Genomic DNA, 26501 nt, shown 5'->3' with positions numbered 1-26501 from the left:
TGATTTTCTCCTTCGTAGATTAGGGTATTTTCTGCTTGTTTGCCTGGTGTTAATCCCTGCTTAACTGGGTGTTGGCTGCTGGAGAGCATGTGTTCTGGTCTTTTTGTTTCTGTCATAGCCTTTTTATTGTCTCTTTTGAATGGTGTGTAAATATGGTTTATTTCTATGTGTCTATTGATTTGGCTAATGTGTCTGAATGCCAAGCTTCCAGGAATTCCCCAGCATTTTTGGATTTAGCTTGGTCTAGGGGGCTCAGAGTTTCCCAGCTGAAACTATGGTTGAGTCTGTCCATGTGTTGTGAGATGTTGTATAGGCGGTCTGTTTGGTTGCTGCAGTGCAAATGTACACATCTGATTCAGGAAGCAAATGACACACTCACACTATGAAACATCTGCAAGCAAACAACCAAGCCCAGGGACCACCTAGGACTCCATAGTTCAATCCTGAGCCACATATATTCTCTTCTATTGGAATGTATTAGTCTGAAGAGATGCTACCAGATTTTTTTCTGGTTTAATTAAAAAGTGAAGGGGGAAAAGTACTTGAGAAAAAAGTGCTTTAAGGAAGCAAGTTAATTAGACAAACTTTTTTTTAAAATTTGCACATCTTTAATGGCACTCTTAGAGTGAATATATCTCATGGCAGGGCGGTTACTGAAACTGAGAGACAACAATAGAAACTTCTAATCTGAATCCATCTATTTTTCCCCTTGCCCAAGTACAAATTAACAGTATTTTCTAATACTACAAAAGTTGGCATGCAGATGCATGCAAAGCTATCTGAAGACTAGGTCAGGTATAACTTGTGAGTACTTTTGGGAGCGACATTCAGTAGGAAAAAAAATTACCTGTGAACTCTTGTGTGTTTTGCTACTTATGCAAATAAGGCACACCTGGTATTGAGATACATACAAAATAAAAATACCAAGCATTTTACAAAAACAAAGTTAGGATTACTGAAAATTGTTCAAACCCAATTGGTTTAAACAGGAAGTTCTTTAATATTTTCTGGGAATTGCCATCATGGAAGGGTTCATTAGCTTCATAAAAACATAAAATTCCCTTTGAGTCACCTTGACTTCTGATGATCTCATGTTTGTGTCGTTTTCCGTAAAAGCACGGAAGTGGTTTTCCATTGCTACCTTTTGGGATGCTTTCAACTTCCCTAATCTAACCAAAGCTCTGGTATTCTCTGGAGGTCTTCCATCCAAGTAATAAAAAAACAGAACACCAAACCCTTTTTCTTTTCATTGGCTCAAGTTTATCTGTCTGAATAAGCAGCATTTTGCTACTGGTTACCTGGATTCTTGTGGCTGAGATTATACTGTATCCTGTACCTTTCTTTGTCTTTGCATCTTGTTGCCATATGCAGAACACCAGGGAATAGCAGTAAAGAAAAACTTCAAATGAAAACTATTCCTGTATTTTTGTGCTTCTACTCGAACATGTCAGATATGAAGCAGCAGATGCTAAAGTGTTTAGATCTGCCTTTTGAGTTGAATCTGAATTTTGAGCATAGCAGACTTTTAGTGCACTAAGAAGCAGAACTATAAAATCTTTGGGCAATGAAAACACACTGTAATTTGAACAGTTTTATAGCACAGGGCTTACTTATACCTAATTAGCCTGGGTCAGTATGAAAGTCTGCAGATGAAGGCTTAGTTTTCCATTAAAAGTAAATAAAAGGCCTTGTCTAAAAAGTCTGTGCTTTGCCTATACCATGCTATGTTTCCACATGCAGGTATATATTTATGTGCAGGACTATTCAAACCAGGACAGCCCTTTTGAGCCACCTAAAAGGGGATAGCCTCTAGACTGGCTTTATTATCTCATTGATTATCAGAGTTCAAAATTTATATCAACTTTTGGACAAATCAAATTAACACAAGGCAAAATAATGTGAAGTTCTTTGTCCAATCCTAGGTTGCAGCATCCTTGCCACTCTTTTCTCTTGTTTAACTCCTTACGTACACTTGATATAGCATACTTACCACCCCTGTTTCTAGTTGACTTAATGAGTACTGCAGGCAGTCATAGATTCATACTTGAAAATAACTTGATGTACATTAGGGATAATGCTATCAGATCAGTCCATAGACAGCTTATACTAGATGGAAAAGATCATGCACATTATGCAAAATTCACTTCAGATGTTTGATGCATAAATAGCCAGGCAGAAGACTAACCAGTGTCCATGGAAAGGGCCTTTTATGAAAGTGTCATATGTAGGAATACCTTTTTTAAAGACATGATCCTCTCTTTGAAAGAGAAGAGCCTTAGCATGAATGAGAAGGGAATCTTGATGGGCCCAGTTCCTGAGCTTGCTAGATGGACCTCTGCATAGGTTTCAGCAGTTTTACTGTCCTTGTTTTAGTAGGTCTGAATCAGCAGGTGGTAGTTCTGTTATCCAGTCCATCTTTTCCCTGGAAGCGTTTGTATGTAAAGTAGCATTCCTGGAATTCATTTCTGCAAACTGTTGCTACATACTAGATTTTTTCAAAGTTTTGGGGGACTGTGGAAGAAAAGAAAGATGGTCTTAAAATTATCTAATAATTGTTTGCCTCCACTGGAGTAGTGTGTAGACAATGTTTTTTTAAAATATTTCATTAGCTCTTGATAACAGACAAGAGTTTCAACAGATTTGTAAGTCCTTCCTTTTTAAGGAAGGATATTTTCCTGTCAATCAATCTAGTAATAGTTCTCTATAGGACAATGCAACTTTAATCTACAGCTTTAAAGCAAATGATACAAAGTCTGTAGCATTACAGTCAGAGAATCAATTTTGGTTCAAACTACACAGCTAATCACTTCAGTTTAAATGTGAGGCATATGATTTACAATAATCCTTGGTTAAGTGGTCTGGATTCTGCTCGGCTTAGGAGCCCTGAATGACTAGCCTACCCATGATCTACAGAAGCTGCTGAGATAGTGCTCAGGGATCATGTCCTCCCCATTTTCCTACTTGCATTATATTGTACAACTGGTCACTTCTAAGTCTGTGTTCACACCTGAACAGCCCTTTACCTGGATCTCAGTGTGTTGCTTCCTATTTTCTTGCCCTAGGTTTATGGTCAGATTAATCCCTATTTTGAACATTTTTTGCTTCATTTCACATTGACATGTATTCTCAATATTTATAGAAAAATGACTGGAGAGATATCGAATAGATCCACTTGCGCCTCATTAGAGGAAGCAAGCATTAATTGTGACTGGTTTGCATGGCTTCTAAAAGCAGCATGACAGGTGGAGGATAAAGCTATTCCAGGTCTTGATTCAGGTTTAGTCTGATTCTTGGTCATTTGTAAAAGGACCATGTAGAGGAACTGCAGAAGATAAGGCCAGGCTCAGAGCCAAAACAGTGCTGTAGGATTGCAGGGCAGCTCCAAGCTCCAAATGGGAAAGTGGAAAAATCTGGAGGATGAACCATTTCATCAGCTCTTACCCTTAATGTGTTGGAGCCTGCTGTGGAACTGAACTCTGAATACTTGTCAGAACTCTGGGTCTTGCCACGTCTGCCCTGGCACAACCAGCGGTAATAATCATCACGTACCTAGACACAAACAACATCTTTAGGAAACTCTGATCTTTGTATCTCCCCACTTCCCCTGCCATACACACAGACACACCTTGACCCTTGCCAGTCTTGGAGTCTTTTTTTCCCCCAACACCCATCATTGCAACATGCTCAACTGACAATGTAATCCTATACTTGTCTGTTGAAAAGTACATCCTAACATGTTTAATGGGCTTTACTCCCAAATAAATTGACAGAAGACTGCAGTCTCTTAGATGGTGCCCCGCATCTTTGCCTTTCTATAAAGGCAGGTACCTGTTTCTTGAGTACACAGTGCAGGAGAAAGATGAAGAGACCCTGTAGGCTATTGAAGATGGTGAAGAGGTAAGATAAGATGAGGGTTTGATCGCTGAACTGAAACAAGCCAAAGATCCAAGTGAGGCCTAGAATACAGAGCTGTGCAATGGCTGTGACTGTGAGCACCCTGTAGGAAAAGAGATTTAGGACACAACTTAATACTTGTTGCTATGGTTTGTGACCTTACACAATGAGTAGCAGCCTTGAAACAGAATGCAGAGGGCATCTATTACATCAGACAGGGCTAGGTAACAGCTTATGCCCTAATTCTCCACCAGAATTGTATTAGATGGAGCTTTGAAATACATTTTATTAAATAAATCATTTATTATCTAAGGGGATTACTATAATCTTACCAGTTATTAATTCCTGATCTTTTAAGACACAGATGATCACTTTTTCTTGGCTACTTACCTCTGCTTTTTCAATTTAGTCAAATCAGGGTTAATGTCAGCAAACTTCACTGAAAGCCTCCAGACAGTAATAAGAAAGACAACAGCATTGACCTGTGCAGAAAAGATTGGACAGGGATAATCAGGCTTTGAGATGAGACCTGGCACAAATATCACAGCTTTTCTAGCTTTCTTTATGGAAGCTTAAAGATGGAGCATTAAGCTTTTGGAAGCTGGACAGTGTTAGAATTAGGGGATTCTGCTTTGACAAATTAAATCTAAGCTGTATATTCGTCCACAGTCATTTCACTTTAGTCGTATCATGTATGTATGGGGGAGGGGGAAAGAGGAGCGTTTTAACTTGACATCAGACAACGTATGTAAGAACTGAGGCTAATACTTCTCTAAAGGAGATCCAGAACTTGTCACTAGCAGAGATGGATCAAAGGACCTATAGCAGGAGCTAGACCACTGCATCCAAAGCTAAATACAAATAATAAAACACTTTCAGAAAGGTTACAGTAGACCAAAGCTGGGGTACAGTACAGAGATTAACATTTTAAGTAGCTCCCAAGGCAGAAATCAGAAGGAAGAAGCCACAGCTTGAGTATGCATTAAGCATTACCATGATGATGATGGAGACAGGTGCTAGGAAGCTCCACAAGAACCCATGTTCCCTGGAAAGCCAGCAGCTGTGTGGAAAGACAGAGGATGACTTGTTCTGCAAGTAACTGAACCTACTGTGTACTTCTTTCCTGGCAGATCACTTGGATCTGCTCCTCTGCTCCTTTAGAAATTCACTTTCCTTTGGGAGCTCCCTATCTGTCACACAGGTGTGGGGAGGGAGAAGGGCTGGGTCACTGGTGCTTGAGGCTGGCCACTGTAGGTTGCTCAACTTGCCTGCTGAGCCCTTTTACTTTACAAGCAATTCCAGCATGATATGCACTAGATGACCTACTGACACACTCATTTATATTCAGGACTTGGTAGCCTGAGCTTCAGTGCACGATGCACAGGTATCCTCTAGCTTGCGGGGGTGGTGGTGGTGGTGACAGCAGTGGTATATAAATTGAGGACTCACTTTTTGCTGCTGTATCCTTTGCTGTTGATGGCAGCAGAGATGCCCACCAAGATGGCTGGGAGTCCATACCCCACAAGGAAGATGTGCCAGTGTTTAAGGCTGTGTGTGTTGAAGACCTGAACTACCATCAGGTAGAGCTGCACACCTTCCAGTAGCATCCAACAGAAGACGCAGAGGAAGAAATAATGGAGCAGTCCAGCAATTACAGCACATGCCATCTAAGAAGGGACACAAAAACTAGGGAAGGTCAGACTGAGCTGTTCTGGCAGCAGTTTCAAAATCCAGTCCATTATGGTGAGTATTGATGGTCATGATGGCAAGAGATGCAGGAAAAGCTTACCTGTTTCTTCAAACATCCTCCTCCTACCCAGAGGAAGACATCTTCCATACCCAGGAAATGTGATACACTCCCTGTTCTTACTTCTTTAAGAACCAACAGCAACCCTTAATACTGGTGCCTCTTGGCATCCCCATTCTGTCTGGTCAGTTGAATACTCTGATCTTGAAGGAACAAGCATAGCCCTTCGTAATGCTGTGTTCCAGGATACTAATTAATCAGAGCAGGAGCTGGTAAACAATATCTACCTGCCCATTAGGCAACTTTCCCCTTTGCAAGTCAATGGCAGTTGACTTGGAAGGGGGGAAGAAGGACAGTTAGCTCCCAAATGTCAGAAATTGGCTAACAGGATAGAAATCCAATCTCTACCAAGTTCTCTATTACAGGACGGGGAGATGCATTTTTAATTATATTCAAAGAGTGGGAGGTGTGGAATCCATTTTTCATGTACATTATAGGGGAATGGCCCTTTCACCCAGCCTTTCCCATTAAGTGAAGGATTTTCCATTCATTTCTCTCAGCTGTTTTCCTCAGAAGGCCTCCCCCAAGTGTGCAATCAAAATCCATCCCTGCTACTTACCGTATTGCTAGATGCCCCAGCACCCAAGAAGATGGCATGGGCAGCAAAGAGTGCCAGGCAAAGGTGGAGGTGGATGGTGGTGCGGATACCTTGGATGGCATGGCAGAACAGGAAGGTGAGGATGGAGAAGAACAGGCAGATCAGAGATACAACCAGCCCAACCTTTGTGATGATAGACAGGCTCCAAACCTGGAGTAAAGACCAGTATAAATTAATTAAGGCAATGCCAAATAAGCCAGGTCTTGGTACCTCTACTTGAAAAATACCTCACAGAAGCTTCAGGTAATAAAAAGCTAATGAGTTACTCTCTAATTGCCAATATCTAGGAGACAAGTCTTCGATGCTTCAGGAGAAGACAATAGGAAGAAGGGCTCAGAAATCAGACTGAAAAATAGTTTAGCAGCCCACATCTCCAGGCTGAAGATAGTGAAGCGCTTTTTGCTTTTTAGACAGCTTGCTTTGATCACACCACCTTCTCCTTAAATAGTAGGAATCTGATTCCCATTAGAGCAGCAAATTCCAGTAAATAATCTGATCAGAATCTTGCCTTGGTTCTAATTTTGTTCCAATACTTTTGCTTTAGGAGCCCACTACCCCCATGGCCTAGCTACCATTTTTGTAGGTCTCTGGACAGTGAAGGACCTGCAGGCCCTACTTCCCCACTATCCAGTTGGAGGGGGGAAGAGGCTAGTCTTTCTACTGCCAGCCAACGGAGCTGAACCAAGCCATCTGCAAAGAAGTCTTCTTCTCCCTTCTCTTGCCATCTTGGGCTCGCTTCCACTTTCTCTCATGGCACATTTCACCTGGACGTTCTCCTAGTGGAGAGCTAGATTCCAAGTGAGGGAGCAAACCGGCTGGCCAAGGAAAGACAAGAAGATGGCGAGAGTAGAAGAGTGAGCGGAAGTGCAAATATTTATTTACTTACTTCGACTTTGGTGATGCCCAACTCCGGGCCAACTATGAGTGGCTCAAAATATAAAAACCACAGTGGTAAATAGGCCGGGGTGAGGGGGCTGCCATAGAAACCAGACTGCCTAAGGCTCCTGCCCATTTCTGTTCAAAAAGGCCACTGCCATTGCCACAAGTTGCCTTACTCTCTGTTGCTTGTTTTTAATGAGCAATTTTGTAATCAGTTCAAACAACTTAGGTTACTGAGCAAATTGGAAACCCAATACATAAGCCTGATACACAAATAATTTTTCCATGTCTAATGCAGCATCTTAAAAGAGGTAATGCATCTTCATAGATAAAAGATATGAGTACTAGATTTGTGTTAGAAATACATATTTCTTCTTTGAAGGTTATGCAAGGAACACAAACTGTGGATAACAGGTCAATCGTACATCCATTTATTCACTTCTCTGCCACATCTAAACCCATTCCTAAGTTTTCTGCTATATTGTTGGCACAATATGCTATATTGCCGGCACAATATATATTCTTGCCTCCACATCATAGAAGGCCATGAGCACTGCAAAGCTGGTCAGGTGGTTGCACCGGCAGTACGTCCTGTTAGCAGTACTGGTGCTCAGACGAACACAACCTTCTTGAGACCAATGTCCACTCTTGCCAGTGGGCTTCCAGAAAGCACAAATCACCTTCATGTCAGGCTTTGATTCCTAGAAGGAAAAAAGGAAGATGGAGGCAGGATGAGTGAGCCAATATCACCAGATACATATAAGTCTGAACTCTGCGTACAGATAGTCCTCACTTAACAATCATTCGTTTAGTGATGGTTTGGACTTATGATGGCACTGAAAAAAACGACTTATGACTGGTCCTCACACTTACACCCATCACCATGTCCCCACAGCCACGTGATCATGATTTGGGTACTTGGCAACTGGTTTGCATTTATGACTGTCACAGCATCACATGGTTGCATGATTGCCATTTTTGACCTTCCTGGCCAGCTTCTGGAAAGCAAAATCAATGGGAAACCACATGATTTGCTTAACGACAACATGGGCTGCTTAACACCCACAGTGATTCACTTAACGACTGCCACAAAAAAGGTTGTAAAATCGAGTCAGACTTGCTTAATGACTTCTTCGCTTAGCAACCAAAATTCCAGTCCCAGTTGTGGTTATTAAGCAAGGATTACCTGTATACAGAAAGTGAGGAAAGTGGACAAGTTGGGCTTCCTGATCTTTAATGTGAATCAGTGTCAACATCTGGTCAAACAGCTCACCTTTGAGTTTGGCGAAGTAGAAGACAAAGTAAATTATACAGTATATAAATTATATAATATATGCATTATACAGTATATTATATTGCTATCAAGTTTATTACTATAAACTTATGTTATTATTATAAAGTATATAAATTATACAGTATATTTTCTTCTGAAAAGCTCATTTTCCTCATGTAAATGGGTATTATGAGAGTAAGGAAAGAGTACATTATTGCCTGCCCTGTAGATCCAGGGAAGACAAAGAAGAAATGGATACTCACTGGTTTTGGATGATTAAAGGAGAAGATGACATGATCGCTCAGGGCAGCAGTCTTGTTATGGCCCACAAAAGCAGATGCCACCTTGGACAGCACCTTATAGCTGGGCTTGCCAGTCTGCTGCATCAACTGCTTTGACTTCCCTATTTGCTCCCAGTCTATTCCTTCAACACATGCACCCGACAGGATGTGCCCCAGGTTCTGGTAGGAGAGGAGGCCAGCACTACTGAGGGCTGAAAAAGGAAGAGTGATTCAGATCTGAGGATGCAGCAGCTACTGAGATGAGACAATCCAATGCTGGCCTATATAAGCAGGAGAACGCAGCGAGCCTTAGAAGAGTTGAGTGGACTCTGTTCAAACTGGCAATGGAGGGAAATAGTATGTGCAAATTCGGGTCTATGTGGAAAAATAATCTTTGCAAGCGAGAACTAGCACAGCAGGGAATTTTCTCTTGTACGATTTCGGAAAGATATTCATATGGATTTTTTTTAAAAAATACTCTCTCCTTGCAGTCTCAATGTGTAATTCCCAGTTAACAATTTATTGTGCTGTTAACAATTTATTGCGTTGTCTGTTGCTCTGGATATTTATATTCTGTGTAGAGTTTAATTGTAATTTTCAGGTATTTAAACATAGTATATTCAGTTATCTCCAATTGCTTATTAACATAATGAAAAATTGTAATTTTAACCTATTTTAAATCCCTTGTTTATTCACCTGATTCTATTCCTTTGCCTTTTTTGTGTCTTTTCCTCCTGTTTATATATTTTCCCCATGTTCAATAAAATATATATTAAAATTTTTATTGTGTTCAGTGTCATCTAGGTTTAAGAAACTCATCAATACAAAAAGAAGCTGCCTCTGTCATTTCTTCAAAACTAAGAATTGTCTTGCACCAGACCGAAAGTCCATCCAGTTTAGTATTCTGTTGGCAAAAATGAATAGACAGTTGCTTCTGGGAAGCTCAGGCAGAGGCAAATTTTCCCTTAAATTCTCTCCCCCACCAACATTTATTTAGAAATACTTCAGAAATATGAATGCTGTATTCTCCATTTTGTCAAATAATTTTTAAAAGTTATTCAAGGTCATTGGCACTAGTGGTAAAGAATTCCATACATTAAATCCAACATTGTGTCCTGAACATTTTCCCAATCAACTCTTTTGAACAACCCTCCCATCTAATATGGTAAGAAAAAATTTAACAACCCTTTTCCCTTGCCATGATTTTTCTTAAAATAAAACTTTAACGCATCTTCAAAATTCGTTATTTCCCAGCACTTCAGTTCTCTTAACATATATTTAGGCCAGCTGTGAGGAAAGCAGTCCCAGGTTTTCCCCTCTCCTGGCCCACCATGACATCCTTGATTCCACCTCTCTGCCTGCTCCCTTGGAAAAGACCATGTACGGCTCAAGGCCTCAGTGATGCTGAGCGGAGCAGAAGAGGGGGGATTCACAGGTCCATAAAGGAAAAGAAGACAGGTGGAAGGCAGGCGGGAGACGGAGTAAGGAAGGAAATCCTCTGCCAGCCACCTAGACCTCTGGCAAGAACTACCTGTCTCTTCCGCAGCAGTCTGCTGAATGGGGACAGAAACGGGGCAAGAAGTGTTCTATCCTCCTCTGATGTAAGCTGAAAGTGTGAATGAAAGTTTCTCAACTAATCGAGAAACCAAGACAACGTTGCTTCCCAAAGAAGAGAACCCATCTCCCATACCCACTGTCTGGCCCTGAAGCTTTGACCCAAGAAATGCTCTCCTGCTGCCTTCCCCTCAGCTTTTCCAGGCCGTTACCGGCATTCTGTTCTTCTCGCCGCACCACCCCCACCCCACACCACTGTTGCGCTGCTGCAGGTTTTCACCTTCTCCCTTATTGCTTGCTGCTTCCCAGCTTAGCTCCATCTGTGTTCCATTCAGCCACAGTTGCGCCAGACCTTGGCTCGGTTTTTCAGTGGTCTTGATTTCCATCGCCAATTCTATTATGAAAGGAAAGGAAGAAGACAAGGTTAACAGGGAACAGAAAAGGGCAAGTGGCAGAATCTCTGAAACAAATATCACTTCCTTCAAAATATTCCAACTATTCAAGCAACAGATTTACTCTGCAAGGGGGAGATCTACCATAAAGCAGTATGAAACTGGGGAAGGAGAGCTGATTTCATGTTTCAAAATCCCCCCCTCCTCCCCCTCCTCCTCCAGTTCAGTGGCACAAAAGAGCTTTCCCAGCCTGTGACCTCTCCAGTTACATTGTAGTATAATTCCCAACATTCCCAATCAGCCCCAGTCTAATTCACCTGGAAGGCACCAGGATGGCTAAGATACTAAGGAAGTGCCTCTGTAGTGGAGGAAGGAGAAAATTGCTGGGCAATGCCATCAGGGAAATCTCAAATCACCTGTATACTGACCTGAGCCTGCTTTGGACCTGATGGTGGTGCTCCCACTAGGTAGGACAAAGGCAAACATTCTGAGCCAGGCCTCCATCAGTTGCATTATCTCAGTGGCCATCTGGTGTTTTTGTTCCTTGTTCTCATCTTCCATTAAGTTCAATAGATTGTCCAGTGTGTCCACTGTTTTCTAAGTTGGATGACATGATGTCACTGGTGTTTATGGGAAAAGCTGGCACTCAGAAGCGCACACTGGCACATTATTAAAGCCATTGTGCATAGATAAGCAGTGTCAGCCCTCCCAGGTAAACCAGACAGGAAACACAGCGAGATGAGCTAATTCTACTTTATTGTAGGGCCACCTTAACAGAATCTTGCAAGCCTGAAAGTACAAACCTCCCGCCCTCCTTATTTACTGCCTGAGTAGTTAGGGCTAGTCCTTCCTAAGTTTCTTTCTCTGGCCATTACTCTGTTGCGGGCTCCTTCCTCTTTTATCTGATCGTTCCCTAGGAGGCATCTCCCCCACCCCCATCTTCCAGGGACACCCTCACATTCCATCACGCACAGGGATGGTGAATTTCAGTGGGATTCTTGAGCATGTAAGATCTAAGAGATAATCTGTCTCTTTATTCAGTCCCTTTACTGAATACGCTTGGTGATGTCTCCATCATTATTCCGTTAAAAGATTCTTTTAATTAAAAAAAATTAAATGGTAAGCTAGCATGCTATAAAGCATACATAAAGCTATAAAGCAGACCACTGGCATCAGGCATCATATTTATGGTCAGGAATGCCCCTGGGTCCTACACAAAGCGTACCATTTTCAGAGAAAAGAAGAAAAGTACTTTGTGTGGAGGCATGCCCTTCCACCACCATCACCCCCAAAAGACAAACGCTGAGCTAGAAAAAGAGTGTATTCTGGTCTGTAGGCACTAAGATTGGCCACTGTCTCCAATGGAGTCCTTTTGTGGGTGGGCCTATGGCACATTTTCAAAATGCCACATTTTGGCCCCGCCTGGTTGGGGATCCCTGCTGCTGGATGAGAGAATGAGCTAACTTGTTACATTATCAGCTTTCCCTCCTCCTACAGTTCTCTTGGGACTACAACCTCCATTATTTCCAATAAGCACAGCTATTGATCATGCTGGATGTGATGATGACAGTTGTGGCCACAGAACAGCTAGAAAGTACTAGATCAGGGTTTCTCAACCAGGGTTCTGTAGAACCCTAGGGTTCCACGAGAGTCACTAGGGGTTCCCTGGGACATCACAATTTATTTAAAAAATTATTTCAAATTCGGGCAACTTCACATTAAAGAGGTAAGTTTCATTATTTTTAGTTTAAGAACACTGTTATTGCATATATACAGGCCTACACGTGAAACAAATATAACAGTTTTGTAACTTCTGGCCTATCTTCGAGCCTGAATGTGCAGGGGTTCCCTGAGGCCTGAAAAATATTTCAAGGGTTCCTCCAGGGTCAAAGGATTGAGAAAGGCTGACTTGAGTGGCAAACCCAATTAAAAAAAACAGGGCAAAAAACCCCAAGATTGGTATGTCCTCCTCAAAACAGACTAACTATAATTTCCCCATTTTTACAGTATAATCATTTCAGCTTTTCCAAATTTCTCAGAAAACCACTTGGGATTGAGGTAGGGTGAGGGGAGAGGACATAAAGAAATACATTAATGTGTATTCTGCACAATAATTCCTTATTCAGAACACAACTACTCAAGAGAAGGCTCCACTGATTTGAAACAAATTAAAGATATTAGTTTATACACCGATTTGTATCCTCATGTACTACATAAACGATCAACATAGGAACAGCATTCGTGGACGAGCTTCATGCCCTTGCATTCTTAATCAAATGGGCGTTTTGGTGATATGAAAACTGGTTCCTTCATCATAAACAACTGGCTGTGAACTATTTGGAAATTCACAGTAAAGGGTCTATGAATACCGCACAGCCAGGGGTCTGTCAATAAAAAGGATGCTGATGCTGTTATATAATACCACTTGGATTTTATATTTATATTTTTATTATTTTAGTATTGGTGATTTTATGATGTCAGGTTTTAAGGTGAATTTTATTGTAAACCGCCCAGAGTCCCCCTCTTAGGGGGAGATGGGAGGTGATAGAAATGTGAATAATAAATGAATAAATAAATATTGCATGTTCCTATACACTGCAGACACTCACTTGAATTATTTTTTGCACATTATTCTTACTCCAACCCAAATATTTTTCCCTTGTTTTTTAGAAGTCACATAAAATAGTATGTTTAACTGGAATAGCAATACATTGCTGTTTACTTTTTAAAGGAATTCATGTAAGAGCATTATTCTACATCATTTTGGGAGGCAGAAATATCTTTCTGAGAGTTAATTGCTGGTCACATGGAGCCCTCTGTGGTTTTTATACTCAGAATGAAAGTTTTGTCGACTAACCATCTACCTGATGCTGCCCTGCTTTTGGTTCTCTCCCCCTCCCTCTCCCCCCACCCACCTTCCATGTGATGCACACAGCTGGGATTGGTCTCAGGCAGCCTCTAAACTGAGCTGACCTGGCCAGCACTGAGCAATCCTTGTTTGTGTTAAGTGATGGAGAAAGGGTGGGTGGCTCAGGGAGCTTTCTGACAGAAGAGAAGCTTGGAGGGCAGGGATGCAAATGAAGAAGTGAATAACTAGCCCAGAGCCGCTCTTTGAGTGAGATGGGTGGTGACTAAATTTGAAATATAAATAAACAAATAAACAAATAAGGCTGAAGAAAGGTCTGCAGCAATGGGTGGCTGGGCAGCAGAAGTTTCCCAGCTGAGAGAGAAAATAAAAGCTTGCAGCATGTGATCCTGGCTGCTGCTGCTTTTACCTTTAAAAAGATACCCCTTGCATCCTCAAACTAAACTGCAACAGTTTGCTAGGATTTTTACACCACCATTTAACCTAGGATGCTTTGCTTGGAAAGCCTGTTTAAAAAAAAAGAGAGAAAGTAGAGCAGGGGCCTTGCAAAATCACATACACCATCATATCTAGTCTGAGGGTTCATTTGTTGAAGAGAGGCAGGAAATGCAAAAAAAAAATACAACCCTCAAACAAAACAAAACAACTGTTATTTGAGTAGCGTATGTGATACCCTTTTAGATGGCGTTGTGCAATGTGAAAAATGCCAAAGGTCTGAACTGCTTTTGGTCTTAGTATGTGGTGCAGGCAGGGCAGGGAGCTGCCTTCAAAACATCTCCTGTCAGCTTCTCTCCCCACATATTTTCCCAGGTTGACACTTCCTCTAAGCCAGCAAAGAACCAAACTGGAAACATACCCTCAAAAGCTTCTTTGAATCCATTTGGCTTCTCACATTTGGCAGTGAACTGAAGAGGTTTCCCAGCTGAGTAGTAACGTTGCAAAGGAGACTCTGCAAAACAACGCCCCCCCAAACACCATCACGGGATGAGAATGAGGGGAGAACCATGATGAAGAAATATGAAATCAAACATATAATTCACTGCAGTTATATGTACACTATACTGGATAGAAAACTCAAGTTTCGAAAGCTTCCCCCCTCCTGAATAAATAAATAAATAAATTTCAAGAATAAAATTCCAGGAGGATTATCTTCACAAATGCTACAACCTGCCCTCATCTGTTTTAGTGGACAAATGAACCAGCACTAGATACATTTAAGGCTCTGCACAATGGCAGTGGTTTGGATTCAAGGTCTAAATGAGCTTGGGAGAACATGGGAGCATGACTGCAGCATGACACCTTAAAACAACAGTGTCTTTTCCCAAGATCACACGCTTGAGTCCACCCCTGCAGGGATCTAATATATTTTACCCCTCACAACATAAATGTAAAAACCATATGTGCCATTTAATTTGGTATCCTGAAAAACCCTAGTCTGTTTTCTTAAAAACTTAGCTTCTGACCCTTAAGGTTACAAGGCAAAACACAGGCAAACCCTTACTAGTTACAAGGTTGAAGCAGTTCAATTAGCTAACTACATGCAACTCTTCACCGTTTGCTTAACCTAGGCAGATAATGTCCTTTGGGGGAGATGGGTGGTGGTGAAATTTGATGAATAAATAAAATAAATAAATTAAATCGTATTGTGATGTTAGGGGTTGTTGTTTTTATTCAAAAGGCCATTAGGTTGCTGCTCAGGGGACAATGCTGAATTGCCCAAGTTTGAAAGCAAACCTAAGTTTAGTGATCCATGGTGGAAATATTTATTTTTCAAATTTCTATCATTGCCCATCTCTCCCAAAAAGGGGACTCTGGGTGGTTTAAAATAAAAATACCATTACATCCCGAGATGTGCTGGCCCACTGGGGCCGAAGTGGGTGCCTCTTTTGTCCTGTGCCTCTTCACACAAACTATAATGGGAGGGAACTCAAGTCATCTCCAGTGCGAATGCCCTTTTAGGTTCAGCAGTTATGTATATCCAAAGGGAACGAAGGGGCTATGTATCCTGCAGGCCTAAGCCATATCCGGGTCTTGCACAGCATGCCACAGTTCTGTCCCTCCACATGCAGGAACTCCACAGGTGGTACATGTATGATCTCAGGATACTGAGAGCCTCCAAGGTACAAGTGCCAACCTGCAGGAGCACTTCCCTCTTTGTCAGTGGAACAGCACTTCCACAACATTTTATGGCCATCTCACCAGAGGGGAAATTTAGATTATTCTATGCTTACCATAAATGTCATCCTGACTTCAAGGTCTAAGTGTTTAGGACTCACCTGACCATCTGAACAGTTATTCCATGAAGGCGTGGGGAAGCTGAATTCTGAGGACACAACAAACAATTCATGGAAAAATATTTTTCATTGCTAAAAATCTCTTCATTTACTCTTTCTTTTTCTGAAGCATGTTAGGTTGTACTTTGTATTGACCAGTCCATATTAACGCTATCTATTTCTGAGTGGAAACTAACAGGGTCAAGTCTCAGGATGCAGTGAAAAAAGATCTTGTTTTGGCCTCATAATGCAGCTGAAGAGGAACTATGCTTGGTACTTTTCCCATATTAAATGCTTTTTATTGTTTTGGTTCTCCTAACGGTGCCACAAGGCAGATCTCTATTAATCTATTAAAAAAAAAAGAGGCTGAATGAGCTTTGCCAAGAATCACCATGCAAATCAAGGGCAGAAGCTTTCCAGCAACATCTAATCCAGAGAACCAGCAAGGAGTGGAAATGGCAATGGCAGAAGCAAAGGAGGGATGAGGAAAGGGTTGTTCTCTACACCAAAGGCCCAGGGTTGGTCCCAGGAAGAGATGGAAAAGGCACTATTCTTCAGCTTTCTAGTGAGGTAGAGCTGCACAGGAGAACAAATTTAAATTATAAGACTCTGCAGCCATCTATGCATGCTCTATTTTCCAAATGTTGACCCAGCTATAGAGTCCTTTTGGCTCTTGGTTCAAAATTTTAAAAGCCTGAATCCTAGGGGCAGAATAAAATATTTTTAAACACTAGGGTACAGTGACAGCCTCGGGTGGCGCAGGGTGGTAGGCAGCAGTATTGCAACTGAAAACTCTCCCCGCAACCCGAGTTTGATCCCAGCGGAAGCTGGATTCTTGGGTAGCTGGCTCAGGTCGACTCAGCCTTCCGTCCTTCCGAGGTCGGTAAAATGAGGACCCAGCTTGCTGGGGAAGGTGATGACTGGGGAAGGCAATGACTGGGGAAGGCAATGGCAAACCACCCCGCTATAGTCTGCCAAGAAAACGTCATGAAAGCAGCATCCCCCCAAAGGGTCAGACATGACTCGGTGCTTGCACAGGGGACCTTTCACCTTTCACAGGGTACACTGGGAACTGTGCAACTGGAGAAGATTTTTCTCTGATGATGGCTTGCTGAGTTGCTAAGTCTGGTATTCCATATCTAACCAGGGCTATGCTGGGATATATTTTAAGGTATTCTAACTGCATGAAGCCTGTTTGTCCAAATCATGTTGGTCCCATAGATTTTCCCATGTGAACTGCTGGGCTCTGGCAAGCAATGTTCCTCACCCCACACCTGCCTTAATGAGCCAGAACTGAAGAGCAGAGGGGGGCTAATTGTTGCCAATCACTTAGGCTAGAAGATAAAGCTGTCAAACCAGAGTTCCAAGGGAGTGGAAACTTGTCACCCCTGCAGAGATGAGCTATCAGTGGATGCTGTAAGAAAATAATGCACCCAGGTAGCCTACTTAGATGTAGTCTGAACAGAAAATGATCACTCTTAACAGGTCTAGAATCAAACTGTCTTTGTATGCAGGGAGCCAGTAAAACAAGCTGAGCAAGGGAAGCAGTTCTGTTTATGGAGACAATCAATGGATCTTTTAGAATTGTTTTTCTCTTGCATGAATTTAATTTTATTATAATAAAATATAAACCAAATTATAATGCTATGTTAAGGCCAGCACAGGAAATATGCATCTCTTAAAAGTTGAAATAATGATACAAGTTAACATGAAAGTCATTTCTCATACTGTCTGTAAAAAACAAGGTAAGAACAAAGCTGACCATTGCAAAAACAAAGGACAGATGGAAAAAGCTTAACAAAAGAGGAGGCCAAGTAGCTTGTTAGATAAGGTGGGATTAAAAACTAAACTGAAGGAGGTTTGAACCTTGCCTTTATAAAGAAGGCTAGTTTTTGCTTAACTGCAGTTGCTGAAATGCTTTTGGCAATGGCTTCCAAGTTTCTTCAATAAATCTTATTTATTCTCAGTTCTTGGATTGTCTTATGTCATGGAACCTGCCTCCCTGGCTCCTGCCCAGCAGCAACCCTGGCCCCCGCTCCCCCCACCCCCCCCTGCCCCATCTGTGTCACTGTGGGGCTGTTCCCTCTATGAATGCTGCCTCTGCCCTTAAGCCCTTTCCCCCCCTCTTCTCCTTTGGAATTTACCTTTGCATTTTATCTTTGTTTCATTCTCCTGGGCAGCATGGGAATATTGGAGATACCCTGATGGGCAGTAACATAAATAACCTCCTTCATAGTTTCCGCACTTGGCAGTTTTATCACAAAGATTTTCACTACACTCATTAATATCTGTAAAAACAAAAGGGGGATGGATATAAAACTAGTGTAAGAATACAAAATGCAGAAAGTGGAATGAGAAGCAAAACCAAACCAAACCAAGCCAAAAACTCAGATTTGTTATGAGTATTCTGCGGGTGATGTATTCTATACTCTGTGATGTTCTAATCATGCTTCATAAACCAATGTAACACATTCACATGGAGTGCAACAGTCCAAGTTATATATCAGAACCTGCCCTTTAATTGGAGCTGATAGGTTCTCTCTGGGACAGCCTTCTGAAGTGGAATGGAAAATCACTTTATGATCTCACAACAATGTCTCACTGCATGTACCAAATACTCTCCTGGTTATAGAAGTGAAGCGGTAAGTCCCAGGATGGGCAAATATTGATGTATACATTAGAATCCCTGGATACTTAGTTTTACAGTTTTGTAGAGGTATTACAAGAAGTGCCATTAAAGATTTACTTCAAACATATTCAGAACATATTCAATAATTATTGGTAAAGATAATGAGAGTTACAAGGTAATGAGAATGAGATAAAGAATTCTACAGTCCTGTGCCCTCAGGACTTTTAAGCAGCATGGTCTTGAAAGCAGTAGGGGTCATCTGCTTCTATTTTTGTTGCAAGTCCAGGTGACTGAAATGTTGCTTTGCTCCACTGCCTCAAGGAATCCCTCAGTTTGGCTCATCTGTACAGTCACCAAATTATTTTCAAATATTATGATTTTCTCAGCCTCTTCTCTCATGTGATACACAAGCCCCTCCGACAACAAAGACAGTCATTGCTTTATCAATGGAATCACAAAACGCAGTTGCAGCCAGTCTTTGAACAGATGGCAACTAGGACTAAACCAAGATATTTTGTTGCCCAGGCTAAAACAAGCAATGACATCTTCTCAGCACACTCGGTTCTGGATATTCCAAACTCACTGGATTGGTAACTGCATCTTATTCCAGCATTGCAGATGGAACAATTGTCCTTCACTGATACTGAGGAAACTGGCTAGCAAGTCACTCTGCCTGGGATCATAAGCTTGTCTCCTAGTTCCTCAGGTACACGTCCACACATTTTGTGGTGGAGCAGCTGCTTGGGTCACAAGGGCATAACGCATGAACAATGCATACCAGGAAGTGTGCCACGGATGACTGTCATTATACCTGCTTGCTCCAGGAAAGCCCTTTCCCAATGTCTTTTCTAACCCATTAAAAAAAATAGGAGCGAGATGAGCTCCAGCAACTTTCAGCTATTTAATACAACTTTTGCTGACTAAGCAACAGGAGCAATTTTTCTTCCATTTTAGCACTATGTATGGAAAGAAATGAAGCTATCAGACAAACTAAGAAATGGAGCGGATATAATACAACTTTCCCTGATTTGATCCCCAGATTTGTTGCAACTGTATAACTTGCATAACGCCAATCCCAGCCACTCTATGGGAATTCTAGAAGTTCTAGGCACAGCACGTTTGGCGGATGCCAGCTGGCAAAGCTTATATAAGAAAACCAGCTATTCCCAAGACCTTAGCAGAAATAGAGACACTAGTGACTTCAACCACCACAAACATGCTCTGAAGTAAATAGCACATTAAAAAAAAAAGATATGATTGAAAGGAACTGATTCTCCATAGCAAATCATGCCCAAAATAGGTACAGGTAGTCCTCAACTTACGACAAAAATAGGCACCATGTGACCACACCTGATTTCACAACTTTTTTGTGGCAGTCGTTAAGCGAATCACTGTGATCATTTAGTGAATCATATGGTCGTTAAGTGAATCACATGATTCCCCATTACTTTTGCTTGTCAGAAGCTGGCTAGGAAGGTTGCAAATGATGATCATGTGAGCCCGGGACGCTGCAACCATCGTAAATACATGCTGGCTGCCAAGTGCCCGAATTTTGATCATGCGACCACGGGGATGCTGTGACGGTTATAAATGCAAAGACTGGTTCTAAGTCATTTCTTTCAGTGCTGTCTAGTCTAGTGGTTAAGGCAACGGGCTAGAAACCAGGAAACTGTGAGTTCTAGTCCCGCCTTAGGCACGAAAGCCGGCTGGGTGGCCTTGGACCAGTCACTCTCTCTCAGCCCAACCCACCTCACAGGGTTGTTGTTGTGGGGAAAACAGGAGAAGGAAGGAGTATTAGGTATGTTCGCTGCCTTGAGTTATTTATAAAAATAATACAGGTGGGATAGAAAATGAATGAATGAATGATCATAACTTGAGGACTGCCTGTATTCTATTTCTAAAAAAATGTTTCATATAAATGCCCACAATTGTGATTCTTTTGAAGTTAAATACTTTTTAAAAATCTTAATTTAAGGAGCTTAAGCAAGGGTCCAAGCAACTTCTAATACAGTCTGTTTTGTTTGGCAACTTCACATGACCATCTCTGGCTCTATCATCTCTTCAAGATCACTCAGCAAAAGCACTTAGCTGTAGTAGTGATTTAATTTAAGATTTGTTACCCTCCATGTATTAGTTTGGTTGCATAACACAGAAGTTGTATTCTTACTCAGCTGTACCTCTGCATAGCTTTCTATCATCTTTAAAGCTCTTTCCATATCCTTGTTTGCATTTGCAATGATAATCCCCTTCAGTGTTAATGCAACTTCCCTTGGGACCACAGATGGAAACATTTTTCTTGCACTCATCAATGTCTGCAAGAAAAAAGCAACGCTAAATGATATCTGGCAAAATACCACAACCTATTACACCAGTGTCCCCTGACCTGGGTATTCTCTGGAGGAGAATGGACTTCAACTCCCAGAATTCCCCATCCAGCATGGTCACTGAAGATTATGGGAATTGAGTCCACATAACTGGAGAGTGCCCAGGTTGGGAAAGCTGCGTTGTAAGAAAGAAACTGCTTACAGCTACAGAAGGGCAAGCCATTCCCCATGCAAGCTATGCAAAGCAGCATGCTGTATCATATTTATTTGTTTATTTTGTTCGTCAAATTTTATTACCGCCCATCTGCCCCCCAAAGGAGGGATTCTGGGCGGTTTACAAAAACAAAATTTAAAATTCAATATATCAATACATAATAAATATACAATAAAAATAAAACATAATAAAATATAGTAAAAACCAGATGGCTAAAAATTGTGATTCAGTCAGTGAGTATAAAAGATCGTCCTAGGGTGCTAGCCATCCCCACGAATGGCTGATCCCCATCCTGCTCCAGGCATGATGGCAAAACCAAGTTTCTAGGTTTTTGCAGAAGTCCAGGAGCGAGGGGGCTTGTCTCAGGTCTGGGGGAAGAATGTTCCATACAGCGGGAGCTACTGCAGAGAAGGCCCACTTCCTGGACCCTGTCAGATGGAACTCCTTTACGGATGGGGTCCGTAGCATGCCCTCTCTGGATGACCGGGTGGGATGGGTCGATGTCATGGGGATGAGACGGTTCCTCAGGTAACCTGGCCCCATGCCATGTAGGGCTTTAAAGATTATAACCAATACCTTGAATTGGACCTGGAAGCAAATTGGCACCCAGTGCAGCTTGCGTAGCAAAGGTGTTACATGTGCTGACCTTGGTGCACTTAAAATAGCCCATATGGCTGTGTTCTGGACCAGTTGTAGCTTCCGGATATTCTTCAAGGGTAGCCCCATGTACAGCGCATTACAGTAATCTATATGGGAGATGACCAGGGCATGAGTGACCGTTTGGAGGGCCTCTCGATCCAGGAAAGGGTGTAACTGGCGCACAACGCAAAGCTGTGCAAAGGCCCTTCTGGCCACAACTTCCACCTGCTCTTTGAGCAGGAGTTGAGAGTCCAGGAGGACCCCCAAGTTACATACTGGGTCTGTCTGGGGCAGTGCCACCCCATCCAGAACTAAAGATGACAATTTCCCAGATACCGAGGAGCCATTAATCCACAGCCACTCCATCTCACCAGGGTTCAGCTGAAGCCTGTTGTTCCGCATCCAGGCCCCCACAGCCCCCAGGCACCTGGAGATGGTGGTCATGGCATCACTTACTTCACCTGGGATGGATATGTATAATTGGGCGTCATCAGCATACTGATGACACCCAATTAGACCCACCTCATCCTGTGGTGATGGATGATCTCACCCAGTGGTTTTATGTAGATGTTAAAAAGGAGAGGGGAGAGTACTGATCCCTGTGGCACCCCACAAAGAAGGTGCCGCGGGCTGGATCTCTCGCCCCTTATCAACAGCGATTCGGACCAGCCCTGGAGGAAGGAGGTGAACCAGCGCAAGACTACGCCCCCCACCTCAACTCCCTGAGCTGGCCCAAAAGTATACCATGGTTGATGGTATTGAAAGCCGCTGAGAGGTCCAGAAGAGCCAGGATGGATGCACTCCCTCCATCCCACTCCCGCCAGAGATCATCCATAAGTGCAACCAATGCAGTCTCTGTCCCATATCCCGGACTGAAACCTGACTGGAAGGGGTCTAGATAATCCATTTCATCCAGAATCCTCTGGAGCTGTAACATCACCACTTTCTCAATCACCTTCCCCAAAAAGGGGAGGTGGGAGACTGGACGAAAACTGCCCAAGATAGTAGGGTCCAGCGATGGTTTCTTGAGGAGGGGGCGTACCAGCACCGCCTTAAAGTCTTCCGGAAACACTCCCTCTCTCAAAGATTTATTTACCATCAACTGGACCCAACCACACGTCATCTCCTGAGCTGCCTTCACTAGCCAGGAGGGACATGGGTCTAGTTGGCAAGTGGTGGAATTTACAGTCTGGAGGATCCTGTCCACTTCCTCAGGCCCAATAGGATCAAACTGTTCCCAGATAACTGGGTAAGACCATTCCCTGGGAATCTCCCCAGACCCTGTCTCATGGTTGGAGTTCAACGTGAAGCAAATCCGAGCAATTTTATCCTGCAGATGCCCAGAAAACTCCTCAGCACAGCCTATAGATGGATTTCTGATCCCCCTTTCCCCAGAAGGGATCGGGTGATCTTAAACAGAACCGCTGGGCGGCATTCCGCGGATGCAATAAGAGTGGAGAAATATTGATATTTCACTGCTCTTACTGCCACAAGGTAGGCCTTAACAGCAGCTCTAGCTTGCGTTCGGTCAGATTCGGTCTTTGTCTTCCTCCAGAGGCGCTCCAGATGTCTCTTAATCCTCTTCAAGACCCTCAGCTCCTCCGTAAACCACGAGGAGTGTCGGGTTAGATGGGGCAAGAGAGGTCACATGGGCACGATCCTGTCCAAGGCCCTGGCCACCTCCTTATTCCAGGCAGCAGCCAGGGCCTCTGCTGGACTGTGCAGCAGCTCCCTCTGAAACCCAGCTGGGTCTATCAGTCACCAGGGGTGGACCAATTGAATGGGTCCTGCCTCCCTGCAGAGGGAGGCGGCATAGAAGAATCTCAAGGTCACCAGGGCGTGATCTGACCATGACAATGGGGATAGGTGTAACTGTCCCTTCAGATCATGTTGTCATTGCTCCAACAAGAAAACTAAATCCAGTGTGAGGCCATTGTCCCAAGTCGGGTCCTGAATAATCTGAGACAGGCCCATGGCCACCATGGTGGCCATGAACTCCTGACCTGCCTCCAAGGCACGCCCCAGGGAAGGCAGATTGAAATCCCCCAGAACATAAGCCTGGGGAACTCCACTGCCAACCCTGAGACAGCCTCCAGCAGCTCAGGCAGGGAGGTTGCTATGCAGCAGGGTGGCTGGTACACTAGCAGCACTCCCAACTGTTCTCAGGCAGCCAACTTGAAAAACAGGGTTTCCTAACTGGTCACATGTGGAGCAGGGCTCCTGAAGGCCAGTAGAAATTCCTGAATGACATATGCACTTCAGACAAAAACTCTGAAGTGGTGAGTTGCATGAGCATTATGGCTGGGGCACCAAGCTGTTAGTAGAGAAAACAGTTTCCTACTTTATTCATTTGATTTAGATCCTACCGTTCTCTCTGTGGGGCAATCTAAAGTTTAAAAAAATTTAAAATTTAAAAAGCAGCTCTAATAATTATTACTACAACCCAACAGACCCAGCTGAAGAGGACAGTCTTCACTCTTGAAAGCAACTCCTAAGAGAGTACATTCCCCAGCTTGGGAGCAGGGTGGGAGAAAGCCAGAGCCCTCTCCTGCCTGTCCCATAAACAGGGCTCTGAAAGGGGGTTTCTCTTCAAGAAGGCTTTTCTGATGGCCTGCGTGCTTGAGGAGATGCATGAGACAGGCAGCCCTTCAAATGGCCAGATCATGAGAAATGTAGGGCTTTAAAAACTGAAGCTAACATTTCAAGCTGCTTGTTCAGAGGGAAGACAATTTTGTCTAGAACACGTGAACGCTACCCCCAAAATCTGGTATCCTACTGAACAACAGTATTTCTGTCCTGTCTGAGCTAATTTTTGGCTTGCTCACTCTTATCCAGTTCATTCTCACACTCAGTCAATGATGAAGGGAACTGACCACTTTTTTGCAAGGAGATGACAAGACGACAAGGAGGAATAGAGCCGAGGGTCATCAAATAAATCTATTTTGAACTTCTCTATTTTAAGTAACTGAGAAATCTCCTGTTTAAAAGAGAGAGCCAGGGAGAGCCCAGAGAAACCAGCACGTCCAATTTTTCAAGTAAACAAAAGCTCAGTTTCAGTCATGGCAGCAACAGATAAGAAGGAAATGATGGGTAGACAAAGCTGGAATAATTTCCTCCTCATCAGGCATGTATTAAAAATGGAAGTGAAAGGATGGGGATGATGCCCAATGACCCTGTGATCATATTCCCCTTTCCTGTACAATAATTAGTACTTTTTGTGCCATTCACTGCAAACCAAACAAAATGCATAATTGCAAATGCTAAACATTGGAAGGACATTGTGGTACACTTTGCCATGAATAACCAGTGAGATTCTTAGTAAATCCCCAGGCCCAGTTCCTTATTTAGAGTCAAAGAGCTCTGCTATGGATACTAAGACAGCAGAAAAGTGAAAGGGAAACAACCCCCTTTGGAGGAGTCACATCCTCTCTCTCCTTTTGCAACAGAAAAGTTCTAGCTCGTGAAACAGACAATGCTCCTATCTGTGATAGCAAGATGTATGTTATTTTCTTGAAAGGAAAAGGACCCTGAATTTAAAACGATGCCCCCACAAAAGATAAGACTAGAAAAAAAGTGTCAGCCTAGTTTATGGTATTCTCAGCAAACCTAAAACTATCCCCTCCCCCAAACGGAAAGGCAAAGGAACAAGCAAGTATTCAATTCAAGTTAAAAAAATACAATATATTCAGCTGCTAGGAGTCAATCACGAAAATCGTTTTCTGATGCTTTCTCTAAATGTGCATTTTAGTAGCATTAAAATAAAAATAGCACAGAACACTGCCCACTAGCTCAATATTGGCATTATGTTTACTCCAATTACATTTAAGATATGGAAAAAGTTCCTTTCTCAATATGTTCCTGGAATGGCCCATCTTCATGGACCACCGGGCTCTGATTGGTTAGTTCTGAGATCAAAAGGAACTCTTGCAGGTCAAGACATCCATAGCTCTGCATGCAACAAGTCAGTTGGGAAACTCCAGGAAAAGACAGCTGAGTTTGGAGAATTCCTCTAAAAAGGAGTGCATAACCTTAGGTCCTAGGTGTGCAGAGCTTGCAAAAATCTTGAATACATCTGTCCATAAATTGCCATCAAATTATAATTTTTAACAGGACAAAAAGAGAAAATGAGTAAGTACGTCCAATTTTTCAAGTAAACAGAAGTAAGTATTTTAAGATCAATTAAATCAAATTTAGATTTTGTCATAGCTTGCACACTTTTTTGGAGTGCAATCCCCAGCAGACCAAAAGCCTAGCAGACAATTATTTCCTAAATTGGTTGGGCCCACTGCAAGATCTCAAGGAGTTGCTGCTGGTCAGAAACAGACATTGATGAACAAGGCTACACAGACCTAAGTGGCTTCAAATTCACGTCAACCCCAAGTGTTTGAAGCAGTGCAAGAAAGAGGTTAGGAGAAAAAAGTACAGGTGGCAGGACAGCAACTGAACTTCATCCTCTTCCACAGTTTTGGCCACAGATGCGAGAAACTCTTTGCTTTCAATCCCAGGTGGGAAGAGAAGAGTTTATTGAGAGTTTGCTGTAGCCATTTCCAGCTCCACAGCAGCATAACATTACAGGCTTCTCGCTCTGCAGTAACCCTCTTTGCTCATGTGCTGTCAGTGCATTGCCTGGAATAAGGATGCGTGCCATGCGTAAAGAAACAAGGGCTCCAGAAAGCACTTACCTGTACAGTTACCTTCACTCACATTCCGGAATTTACTTCTCCCATCAGGTAACTGAAACCCCTGTTTGCATTGGCAGCAGATGTCCCCACTGTCCAACTGATATAGAGCATGTATTCCACACTTCACATCTGTGCAGTTTCTGCTAGCTATAAGAAGACCATTAGGGGGAAAAATTGACATCAGAAATAAATTTCT

The 26501-nt window shown here is 42.7% G+C and overlaps 1 protein-coding gene across 2 annotated transcripts; it reads right to left on the bottom strand.

The window, feature by feature from the left end:
• Positions 1-543: 543 nt before the first annotated feature.
• ADGRE5 (adhesion G protein-coupled receptor E5) lies at positions 544-26501 on the bottom strand. Of its 2 annotated transcripts, XM_063292520.1 has the most exons (16): positions 26306-26501; positions 20624-20758; positions 17962-18105; positions 15821-15867; positions 14401-14493; positions 11107-11275; positions 10567-10680; positions 8715-8944; positions 7706-7879; positions 6261-6449; positions 5344-5561; positions 4888-4954; positions 4285-4376; positions 3829-3997; positions 3442-3549; positions 544-2511 (listed from the first exon to the last, which is right to left on the bottom strand). In XM_063292520.1, the coding sequence occupies exons 1-16, from the start codon at positions 26484-26486 to the stop codon at positions 2479-2481; spliced, it is 2163 nt and encodes a 720-aa protein (XP_063148590.1). In that variant the 5' UTR covers positions 26487-26501; the 3' UTR covers positions 544-2478. The 2 variants fall into 2 exon arrangements, with proteins under 2 accessions (XP_063148590.1, XP_063148591.1); XM_063292521.1 differs by lacking the exon at positions 20624-20758 and having other exon boundaries at positions 547-2511.

Source organism: Candoia aspera, chromosome 2 (assembly GCF_035149785.1).
Source record: "Candoia aspera isolate rCanAsp1 chromosome 2, rCanAsp1.hap2, whole genome shotgun sequence".
Taxonomy (NCBI): domain Eukaryota; kingdom Metazoa; phylum Chordata; class Lepidosauria; order Squamata; family Boidae; genus Candoia; species Candoia aspera.
This window is presented reverse-complemented; position numbering and strand designations above follow the sequence as displayed.